The sequence below is a fragment of the Panicum hallii genome, chromosome 9 (assembly GCF_002211085.1).
Source record: "Panicum hallii strain FIL2 chromosome 9, PHallii_v3.1, whole genome shotgun sequence".
NCBI lineage: Eukaryota > Viridiplantae > Streptophyta > Magnoliopsida > Poales > Poaceae > Panicum > Panicum hallii.
This window is the reverse complement of record NC_038050.1, coordinates 8,633,049-8,644,411: the sequence shown is the minus strand read 5'-3', so window position 1 is coordinate 8,644,411 and position 11,363 is coordinate 8,633,049. Positions and strand designations below refer to the sequence as shown.

Genomic DNA, 11,363 nt, shown 5'->3' with positions numbered 1-11,363 from the left:
GCGTCAACGTCGGCCGATGATGTGGTCGCGCGCGGGATAACGGTTGGTGGTGCGCGTGGACCTGCCGCCTGATCGATCGGGCTGGAATTCTTGTCGGCTTTCCACCTGGCGCCTAGGACATGACATCTTCCTCCCGACGTCATCTTCACCGGGATGGACTTTTAATCCGACCGTTTAGGGCTAACCCGCACGCAATATCTTCAGTTACAAGTTACAACCCCGCAGGAGAAAAAAAAAATAAAAGACGTGGAAGAGAAAAAAGAGAGGAGTCCCAGTGTTATGCTGGAGCTGCTTTTAGACATATGTAATGGCGAGAATATTGTAATATCAAAAAGGACAACACAATGGTCGACGATCCCCATTAAACACCTTCTCTCGTGACGTCCAGGTTCTGTCACGCCCCCGATGATCGCCGGTGATAGTTCAGACTATTTCAGACTTGCACCGCAGCTCAACACAAGCCCAGGCATGGCGAAGGCGAGGTAGACGAAGCAACATGCAGTTGAATGACAATTGACGAACTCGAGCAAGTGTGAAGCCCAGAACCAACGGTCACTGCTCCCGTGGACCCATCCCCATCAAGCCTCGCCGCTCGCAGCCGCGGCAGGCCTGGCATAAATGATAAATCAACACCACGTCAACCTGGGCCCGCGGTTTGTTACCCGACCCCACATGTCATGCACCCTGAGCGGGCACGCCCGCCACGCCGCCCTGCCTAAACCCACCGCGTCCCCAACAACTCACACCCCAACCTCCTCTCTCGGCTCTCCCCATCGCGCACCTTTGTCAGTTTCTCGCCGCCGCCGCCGATTCGCCTTCTGCTCCTCCGGACCCCACCGCCGCGGGAGCTTCCGAAGCTCTGCCGCAGCCATTGGAGCCGCCCCCCTGCCCCACCTCCATGCGCGCGTCCTGGTAGATCCCCGACCCCCCACGCCGTCGCGCGAGTCCCCGGCGCAAAGGCTAGCGGGCGGCACCCGATGGCGTCCGTGGCGGAGCTCAAGGAGAAGCACGCCGCGGCGACGGCGTCGGTCAACTCCCTGCGCGAGCGCCTCCGCCAGCGCCGGGAGATGCTCCTCGACACCGACGGTGAGGCCGCCGCCCTCTTTCTCCTCCTGCTCCTCCTGCTCATCGTCAGGAATCCTCTCGCGAGTTTGGGGGAATTTCGCGGGCATTCGCTGATTGGTGTGTCTGTGCGCGACTGTGCCGTGCAGTGGCGAGGTACTCCAAGGCGCAGGGGAGGGCGCCGGTGAGCTTCAATCCGACGGATCTGGTCTGCTGCCGCACGCTGCAGGGCCACAGCGGAAAGGTTGTTGACTTGCTCTCTCACCTCTCCATTTCGGGGCAGCTATTTTGCGACTTTTCCTTTAGTTTCTGTTTCCTCGTGTGCAATTTGGAGTGTGAGATGGGTGAGCTCATTTTTTGCTTTTGCGGATTGTTGAATTTGGAACGTGGGGTCACTAATGGTAGCAACTCGTAGCTGCGTCATTGTTCTTCACGATTAAAAACTCGTAGCTGCGTCGTTGTTCATCACGAACTAACGAGTAAAAACTCGTACCTACTTGACTTTAGCTTCAACTTGCGTTTGATAATTTTTGATGATTTTGTCTAATTTAGCATGGATTTAGCACCGTTCAAGTCTCTGTAGACTCACTGTTGTTGACTACAGCAAAGTTACCTTGTGGTTTGGGGAAATCGTGATGTCATTTAGGAAGAGCACAAGTTTAATTGGCACCTAATGCACTTTATGCACTTTTGTTTATGTTACAAAATGCAGTACTATAATTCGAAATATGCGAGGCATATATGGTTTTGAGGTTCTTTGGTCCTCCATTTCAAAATTTGAAGATCTTACGCATTTAAGGGAGAGATTTTGCGAGTGTTCAATTGCTCGTTAAACTTGGGTCCTGTAGGAAGCGTATCTACAGACTTATCCAATAAGCGAGGTTGACCCTACCAAGTTGTAAAATTGTGGGCATTGTGCAATATATAGGCAGAACTTGGTTCCTAACAGTAGTGATTTGACATTGCATCTATAATTAGAAAATACTTATCGTGGTAAAATCTGTGGTTAGGTTAAATTGGAGCGCAATTTTGGGCTATAGAATTGTTAGATGACCCATATAGAATTTTAAAAACTGAGAGGACAGGACTCAGGGATCAAGGTTTGTAAACATTTGTCAACAACTGGAACAGATCCATCAGTATGTAGGTTTGGTCCTGTAGGATATGAGATTCTTCTAGCAGGCAAGGCTAATCTTACCAAGTGAATAGAATTATGGGTGTTCTGAAGTACGTCGGCACAGCTCAGTTCTGTTATAGTGATTTCCATTACACCCCTAATTAGATAATATTACCTCAGAAAGAATGCATCTTTATGTTGAATCAAAATGCAAATTTTAAAGTATTAGCGAGGACACTGCGTACCCATTCCTTCCTTAGCCCTCAGGAAAAAAGAAGTCAACTCTAGTACCTATTCATCTATGATCCAAGGGGAATAATTGATACAACTGGATATGTGTTAAGCTGGGCCAAGCACGACACAAACATTGTCACTGTTGCCACTATAAGTGTTGAACTAGTGATAGCCAGGGTTCCAATATGGAAAGACTTCAATGGTGAAACATATTCCGCTATTGCTTTCATATATTCCCTATTTCACCTGCAAGCATGTTATTGGTTGAAAACCAATTGTAGTATAGAATGTGAACAGTGGCATTCATTATCAGAATGATATGTTTGCTTCTTGCTGAGTTTGCTTCCCCCCCTCCCTAAGCTTTAGCACATTATCATTACATGGAGCCAGAGTGAGTAATGAAGCAAATGATACCATTGTGAGGTTGATGTTTTAGATATGTGACAAGATCGATGCACATTCTACTGCAGCTATACTGACTGTAGCACGTCACGAACCCATCACTGAAGTATTAGTAATTGGTTCTGTTATTTGGTGGGTTTATCTATGTAGAGTTTCTATGTGTGAGGTATAAAATTTGCTTACATCTAGAGATCATTTAGAGGTCAAGTCAAGTCAGCCCTGAAAAAGGGACAGCATCGTGCATAGCAAGCAAGCAAGGATTAAGTCTCCCCATATAATGTTTTCATCCCATTGTCCTGATCTTTGATGCCGATGTTAAAAATTAGAATATTCAAGATTTATTGCCATTTCGCTAAGACTATGATGCTAAAGTTTTGAACTTCTGGTGCTTTGAAATTCCAACTGTTCTAAGATGCCTAGATTTAGGTTTTGTGGTTGTTCTTGGAAATTGGGCACTTCAGGTATCTTTCTAAGGTACTACTATGCAAAATTGCTACATGAAATGGTTTTGTGGTGCTATAAATAGTATTAACTCATAACTCATCACAGGTATATTCTCTGGATTGGACTCCTGAAAAGAATTGGATAGTCAGTGCCTCACAAGATGGAAGGCTAATTGTATGGAATGCATTAACAAGCCAGAAAACACATGCCATAAAGCTGCATTGCCCATGGGTGATGACGTGTGCTTTTGCACCCAATGGCCAGTCGGTTGCCTGTGGTGGTCTAGATAGTGCATGCTCTATTTTCAATCTTAACTCGCAAGCAGACAGAGATGGGAACATGCCTGTATCTAGAATTCTTACTGGACACAAGGGCTATGTTTCGTCATGCCAATATGTCCCAGATCAGGAAACTCGCCTTATTACAAGCTCAGGCGATCAGACATGTGTTCTGTGGGATGTTACTACTGGCCAGAGGATATCAATATTTGGAGGTGAATTTCCATCAGGGCATACAGCTGATGTTCAAAGGTAATTGCCTGTTGTTTCAGGACTGCGTTTTCAGTGTTGTGCGTACTATTGCAGATTTCCCTCCTCATAACTAATATATATATTCTCACTTGATAAATTTTCAATTTATGCTGGTGGTACAATAGGTTGCTAGCTTTGCCAATATGCCAATATTTAATGACCAAAAATACTGCTATTGCTTCTAAAGTTTTTCTTTGAGGACTGATTGTTGTCTCCTCGTTATTAATTGATATCTTCTCACTTGATACATTTTCAATTTAAGCTGGTAGATACTAGATTGATAGCTTTGTCAATATGTTCAATATTTGATGACCAGAAATACTGCTATTGCTTCTAAAGTTTTGTTAGCGAACTGATTGTTATCATCATGGAATTGAATAAAGTTTCTCAATAATGTGTTGAAAGGATCATGCCACCGCCGTTTAGCTACTTAAATAAATGTCTGGTTTGTATTTGTTGGCTGCTACAATTGGACAGTGCAAACTTTTTAGCACTGACTGTAATTAGTAGCAACAAGTACGCAGGCTCTTCAGCAGTAGCACAAGGAGGCATTTAGTTAACGCTCTTTCCATAAAGGTTGCTAATATTACATCACTTATTCCAATGCAAAATATCCTCGTAGAATTAGGCACACTTACCAACTAGTCTAGCTAGTGCATGCAAGGCAAATGCATTATGCCTATTTGGCAAATACATCAACATCAATGAGATATGGCAGCATGGTTGTGTTGTGGCTTTACAATTTTTTGCTGAAAATGCAGGTTTATTTGGTCACATTAAAATAAAATTTGGAGTTTGCTGTACTTTTGCTTGTCTATAAGTTCGGTTTTGAGTTTCTGATCTTTCCATTTCTTTTTCAGTGTATCCATCAACTCATCAAATACGAATATGTTTGTCTCTGGCTCATGTGATGCAACTGTGAGGCTGTGGGATATAAGAATTGCAAGTCGGGCTGTTCGAACCTATCATGGACATGAGGCTGATGTTAACAGTGTGAAGTTTTTCCCTGATGGCCATAGGTTTGGTACTGGCTCAGATGATGGCACATGTAGATTATTTGACATGAGAACAGGGCATCAACTTCAGGTGTACAGTAGGGAGCCTGCTAGGAATGATAATGAACTACCTACTGTTACATCTATCGCATTTTCGATATCAGGAAGGCTACTTTTTGCTGGGTACTCCAATGGTGACTGTTATGTGTGGGACACACTTCTTGCCGAGGTTTGTATTTTTTTGGCTATTTTCCATGAAATTAAATACAGCCTATATATTTCAAAGGAAAATTAACGCCAAGAATCAACACTGATCAAATTACTGCTATATTTTACTGTTCCACCACAATTTGGTTCCCTTCTGTTGAAAAAAATGACATATTTGATTGTGGTACAGTTTGCGAACCATATAAATTCAGATTTGACTAGTGATACAATCTATGTTAGATAAGCGTAACACCATTGCCATTCAGTAAAAATATGAGCATGCAAATATGGTTGCATTTATCAAGTGAAGATTAGCCACAGGGCAAAGCAATTCAAGATAAGGAATTATTTGCCTATCTTTTCCTTTGAGATGCTTCTCAGCGACATGATTACATGGACTGACCTCTTGAAAATTAAGTAGCCTAGCTTCTGTTCCTCCTTTTTAGTGCATACAGCGACCTGCATACAAATTTAGAGGCTGCTGCTGCAGATTACTCCCTCCGGTCAGTAAAAGGTGTCATTTAGACATCTAAAATGAGCTAGATGCAATTTAAAATTCATGTCTGAAACATCAACTTTAGGTGACTGGAGGTAGTACCTTGTATTGTATCCAAAGATTCCTAGTTCCTGCATTAGGCCAAGAGGTTAAAAACATAGGTTTTGAATTGGGCAAACTTGATGGGTAATATAAAAGCATATCTGACTTCAAGCTATTGTGAAAGGCTTGTGGCTGCCTCCCACCATTTTATATCTGCCTCCCATTATTGCTGATTTATTCTCTTGTTAATATTTTTAAAAATTTCTCAGGTGGTACTTAATTTGGGAAACCTCCAGAACTCCCATGATGGTCGGATAAGTTGCCTTGGAATGTCATCTGATGGGAGTGCATTGTGTACAGGAAGTTGGGACAAAAATTTGAAGGTAAGGACATTTAAGATTTTTTTTTCACTGCCTACTTCCTCAATGGTGTAAACTTTTTTATGTCTTGGACACTAACAGTTCTACTAGAACTTGAAGTATTAGTTGTACTGCATAGTATAATTATGTCATCTTATGCTCTTGGTTAAGCCCTTTTCAAAGTGTCTTCTTGTGCATTGCCTGAACTCGTGTGAGCCTTTTGTGCATCTTTTGTTATCAATTTGTACCCCCAAGCCCTAACCTTCCTATATGTGCGTGTAATCATAATTCATAAGTCAATACTAGTTAGGATATAAGGGTACCGAGTTTGCAATGTTTTGCCCAGGTAAGCTGCAACTTAGATTAAATCTTACTTGGTATCTGACAAGAAAACTATTTGGATCAAAATAGTAGTACTTATTAATACATAGGATGTATTACGCTCTTCTTTTTCCCATTTATATCATATTCTATCGCTAATCCTGAGAATTACATAGCTGACTATAGCACTATCATGTGCAATCCCAGATAGAGAATGGTTTGGAGTGAACTTCAGCATTCTGATCTTAAAGTTGCATCTTGTTGAAATTTACAGATTTGGGCCTTCAGTGGACACCGGAAAATAGTTTGAAGCCACATTTCTTCGCCATGTTGTATGTTTGTTATTGCGCCTTAAGAATGGTGATTGCTGATCACAACTCGACTTGTTCCTGGGCATCGATTTGTTGTTTTTGTAGTATAGAATCTTGTGTACCATGCCCAACGTTCAATGGAGTGAAAAAGAGCAATTTCTCGGCAAGACATCATGTGTTGTATCTTGTTGAGTTAGTGTCTGTTGATACTGTTATTACCAGAATATCAGCAACTTGTGATCTACCCTTTCTTTGTACAACCTTTCTTCTTTTCGAGTTAGAGAAGTAGCATGTATATTCCGAAACCAAGCTTTCAGTTTATCTTTTGCCAAATTAGGAACATTAGCTTCCTGTGACGTATGCATTATTTCCACGTTTAGGAATGTTGTATTCTTACCTGGTACTAGTTATTTGTGTGTTTGGTTGAGTCACTGCTGGTGTCCCCCTTGACTTTTCTCCAATTGCTCGATATAAAAAATGATGTACACATTATTGTTGACCAGTCAAACTATTCTTGGTACAAATAACAAGGCCGAGCAAGACGAAGGTTCATATACAAAATTGTTTCGCTAGACCTATTGATTATTCACAATCGACCAGAACGAATAAAATTTTGAAGTTGAATACATATTTGGATTCAAACGGCATGATTCGCATACATACTTGAGGATATTCAAATTTATAGTTGTATTCAGTTTGACAATATGGATGCAAGTGTGAAAAGTGCACGATTTAATCCGTTTTCCCACCATGTAAAATGCATGGACCTGGCAACCTTGCGGTGTTCGGTTTTCCTTGTTTATTAAACCTCTGCTCTGGGAGGAGTGTCAGGCAACCACAAACCAAAGCTAGGAATTTTGCTCATCTCCCGTGAATACTGGGAATTTGTACCCGCAAAAAAATATATTGGGAACACGAGCCTTTTCACTTGCAAAGTTACAATACAGCATTTAAATCTGGAATTATCTTTTGAAAACCCAATCAAATTTCACAATTTATAAACTGACCAATCTGCAGCAGGGATTCTTTATAAGGAAAAAACTTGACTGGTGGCATTAAAATGGGAGACAGCGGAGACCGAGACGGCGAGACAAACCCAATAACCAACCGTCCAAGGAAAATTTTGCGCGAGCGAGGGCAAATATGGCGGGAAACTTTGGCGCCATCTGTTCCCGCGCCGCCGCCTCCCTATTTAGCCCGCGCCGCCGCCGCCGCCTCCTCCTCCTCTCAACTCCAGCTCCTCCCAGATTTCTCCCCTTCTCCCACCGCCTTCACCCAGGAACCTTCTCGACCACCGCCATGGCCGCCTCCAACGGCGCCGCCGCCACCGACGCAGTCCAGGAGCCTCCCCAGAAGATCTCCAAGCTCGCGCCCTTGCTCAAGGTGAAGAAGCTCTCCGACAAGGCCGTCCTGCCGTCCCGCGGCTCCGCCCTCGCCGCCGGCTACGACCTCTCGAGGTACGCGCTCTGTCGCCGCCCGCATCAATTGCCAAGAAAACCTCGGGGCCGCGCGGATCTGTTGACGGTTTGTTTGTTTGGTTGTGGCCAGCGCGGCGGAGATGGTGGTGCCGGCGAGGGGGAAGGCGCTGGTGCCGACGGACCTCAGCATCGCCATCCCGGAGGGCACCTACGCGCGCGTCGGTGAGCAACCGACCGTTCCCGTTACCTCTTCTTTTCTCTGTTCGGTTATTCGCCCCGCAGGTGTTTGATGAAATGCTTGTCCGGTCTCTTTGCCCTTTTCAGCGCCGAGGTCGGGGCTGGCGCTGAAGCACTCCATCGACGTGGGCGCGGGCGTGATCGACGCGGACTACCGCGGCCCCGTCGGGGTCATCCTCTTCAACCACTCGGACACGGACTTCGCCGTGAAGCCCGGCGACCGGATCGCCCAGATGATCATCGAGGTGATCGCGGCGCCGGAGGTCGCGGAGGTGGAGGACCTCGACGCCACCGTGCGCGGCGAGGGAGGGTTCGGATCCACCGGCGTCTGAGGGCGTCTGAGCCGTGACGGTCTCTCCACTCGAAAGGAGGGACGGTAGTTACTAGCTCATCAGTCCCTGCTCTCTAGGTTAGGGTGGCGATGCAAGTAGGCAACCTTGGTGTGTCTTTTGTTGGCTGTAAGCGCTCGTGAAAGTCGTGATGTTAAGGTGGCAGTGGAACTATCCTGCCATCGAACGTGTCAAGAAGCTTAGGTTGTGCCGGTAGCTGAATGCAGGAAATGCTAAGAACTTGTTTCTTCAGTGATCTTATTGTGCACCTAGTGTGTTGGTCATTTCTGAAGATCTCCAGAATTGCATGCGTGTGGCTTTACAATCTGAAACGATGAAAATAACTGGAAGTAGACTGCGTTTCTGCAGTCCGACCGCCTGCAGAGGAGCAGATGGTGTGAGGCTGTATGCCTGTATTCGAGCACTGCTGCTTAGTCTGATGGGTGATGGCGTGATCAGAACATCTGATTGATATCTTAAATGCCGCAATTGAAACGCTTCTGGTTCGGGAAACGCTGCAGTACCATGAGGCAACACAACTACACAAGGGAAAACCTTTTTTTACCACGTGCTGAACTCTGCATTTCAGTATCCTGAAAGGTGAAAACATGGCCTTTTCTACGATCAACATGAACAAATTTCTACTATGGCATTCACTCTGTTTTCGACCAACACAACACTTGTTGCACAACCGTGTAGCTCTTCTCCCACACGATCTCCCCGAACTGCCGGCTCAGGGCTGCCTCAAATTCTCAGTCCCAGATGAACACAACGGGGCTCCTCACTTTATGCACGTCGTTCTCCCACACGATCCCCCCGAACTGCTGCGCCATCCCTGCTGGGTTCTTCTTGCTCCGGAAGACCTTGTTTGTCGAGATTCTTAAAGAAAGTAAGATTGAACGTTGCAAACCTTAAAGGCAGAGACAACTGAATCGTAGGAGATGTGTACTCCGGTCATAAAATTATCACTATTAAGCGGTTGCATTAAGAGAAAAAAAAAGAAAACAGAAAACCATCGCGGTTCTTTTTTTAGAAAAGGAAAAGTTTACGACCTCTGCGACGGCATACAACCAAATTTTTAAAGAATTTGCAGCTCACAAGCTCATAAAAAAAGAGAAAAGAGTAAAAAAAATGACTTGAAGGAATCAAAAGCGCAGTCTGAACCATTGAGATTCTGCTGTCGTTTTTTTTAGAAAAGGAGTAACTACAGGGATCATAAGCCACTTAATTTGCTTATGAAATATGACCATAACCTCTACTTTCGAACCTAGCCGATCCGATGGTGAGTTTATTCTCTGACTCTGCGGAAAGGCAAGAGCTGCCTCAGACCGCATCGCCAGTTTGGGCTAGGGCGCCAGAGCATCATGAAGCTTCGCTGCAAGCTAGCCATGTGACGATGAGTCCATGACAAGGGCTCTCGGCCGAGACCTCCTTCTATTCTAGTGGGTGCACTTCGTCACTGTCACCATTAGCAGCCAGCAGCACTGCAGCAGGAAGCACAAAATTAGGGTCCTGCCGGGCTTGTTGAACCTGGATAGCAAGTAGTAGGACATGCTCAGAGACTCAAGAGTGCACACTGGGTCAAATGCCACATGCCATGGCAGAACTAGCTCAGAACAGCGCTGCAGAATGCAAGAGGATCAGAGCACCTGTGTACTGCAGCTGATCTTGGTATTCATCTTGCATCCAAGCAACCCTCACCACGGTCCACCAGCATCTACGTTTTGATCAGCGAATCCCTTGAGATCTCCAAGTTGGTTTTCACAATTTTGAGCTATCATTGTACTTACATTCAAAATGCTGGATGAGAAGAAAAAAGAAAATGCAGATCATTTGTATTTCGATCAAAAGCATATCCGTAGCTATAATTTGTTTCTGCTGGTTGTCCAACTGTTTGGGCTATGGAGCTAGTTTCAGCTTTTGAAGGCAGTTTTTGGAAAGTTTTCAGAGGTCGCAAGTGGTGGGTGGGCTGGGCGCATTACTCCTTTCATCACTGCATGAGAGCAAAGCCAAGGCTTTGGCCAAGAGGCAAGAGCCCGGGGCCTGAAGCTCTGCTGCTGGCTTGCTGCCGTGAGCCATGAGCCCATGACGAGCATTCCATTGCCGCCTCAGTGGAGCGAGCGCCTCTTCAGTCTTCACTCCTCTGCGCCCACTCCCCGCCGGCCTCTTGTCTATTTAACGCAGCCGATCGAGACGAGCGAGGGCGCTTCCCAGTTTCCACCGAGGCTTTCAGTCCCTTGGCCAGCCATGGCGCGCTCCCGCGAGGCCCTCCTCCTGCCCGGCCTCCTCCTCGCCGTCCTCCTCCTCACCGCGGCCCCGGGAGACGCCGCCGCGGTGCGCGGGTGCCAGCCCGCGGTCCTCGCCCCGACCGTCGCGCTCTTCTGCGTGCGCGGCCTGCCCACCGAGTGGTGCTGCCAGGCGCTGGCGCACTCGGCCCGCGTCGGCGGCGGCGCGAGCTGCCTCTGCCGCCTCGCGGCCGAGGAGCCACTCGTCAACGACGCGCTCAACGCCACAGACCTCCTCAGGCTCTACGCCGCCTGCGCGGCCGGTGGCCACCCGTCGCACGCGCCCTCCGCCTGCCACGGCGGAGGCGCGCCCGCCGTTGGGTCGCCCGTGGACACGTCGGGCTGCGCGACGGCAATCCTCGCCGACCAGATGGAGCTCTTCTGCGGCGGCGGGCGGTCGTCGTCGCCCAGCCCGCCGTGCTGCGAGGCCGTGGCAGGCTCCGCCCGCATGGGCGCCAACGGCGTGCCCTGCTTCTGCCACGTGCCGCTGCTGAGCAGCAGCTTCAGCGTCGACCGAATCTCCAGCCTCTACGCCACCTGCGTGGGTTCCCACCCCGGAGCCGCCCGCCACCTC

At 46.9% G+C, this 11,363-nt stretch overlaps 2 protein-coding genes across 2 annotated transcripts; both read left to right on the top strand.

Annotated features, from left to right (window-relative positions):
* The first annotated feature begins 749 nt into the window (after window positions 1-749).
* LOC112876354 (guanine nucleotide-binding protein subunit beta) lies at window positions 750-6,951 on the top strand. The gene is made up of 6 exons (XM_025940448.1): window positions 750-1,086; window positions 1,212-1,306; window positions 3,365-3,789; window positions 4,650-5,013; window positions 5,799-5,912; window positions 6,484-6,951. The coding sequence occupies exons 1-6, from the start codon at window positions 978-980 to the stop codon at window positions 6,517-6,519; spliced, it is 1,143 nt and encodes a 380-aa protein (XP_025796233.1). The 5' UTR covers window positions 750-977; the 3' UTR covers window positions 6,520-6,951.
* Window positions 6,952-7,602: 651 nt separating this feature from the next.
* LOC112876523 (deoxyuridine 5'-triphosphate nucleotidohydrolase) lies at window positions 7,603-8,796 on the top strand. Its single transcript, XM_025940651.1, has 3 exons — window positions 7,603-7,977; window positions 8,069-8,160; window positions 8,263-8,796. Exons 1-3 carry the CDS (start codon window positions 7,664-7,666, stop codon window positions 8,505-8,507), a joined length of 651 nt encoding a protein of 216 aa, XP_025796436.1. The 5' UTR covers window positions 7,603-7,663; the 3' UTR covers window positions 8,508-8,796.
* The last annotated feature ends 2,567 nt before the right edge of the window (window positions 8,797-11,363 follow it).

Excerpts from the sequence above, each read along its gene's own strand:
- LOC112876354 (XM_025940448.1), top strand. The coding sequence starts at position 978 with ATGGCGTCCGTGGCGGAGCTCAAGGAGAAGCACGCCGCGGCGACGGCG. Across the intron at positions 3,790-4,649 it reads CATACAGCTGATGTTCAAAG|TGTATCCATCAACTCATCAA; the intron begins GTAATTGCCTGT and ends TTTCTTTTTCAG. Across the intron at positions 5,913-6,483 it reads GTTGGGACAAAAATTTGAAG|ATTTGGGCCTTCAGTGGACA; the intron begins GTAAGGACATTT and ends TGAAATTTACAG.
- LOC112876523 (XM_025940651.1), top strand. The coding sequence starts at position 7,664 with ATGGCGGGAAACTTTGGCGCCATCTGTTCCCGCGCCGCCGCCTCCCTA. Across the intron at positions 7,978-8,068 it reads GCCGGCTACGACCTCTCGAG|CGCGGCGGAGATGGTGGTGC; the intron begins GTACGCGCTCTG and ends GGTTGTGGCCAG. Across the intron at positions 8,161-8,262 it reads GGGCACCTACGCGCGCGTCG|CGCCGAGGTCGGGGCTGGCG; the intron begins GTGAGCAACCGA and ends TGCCCTTTTCAG.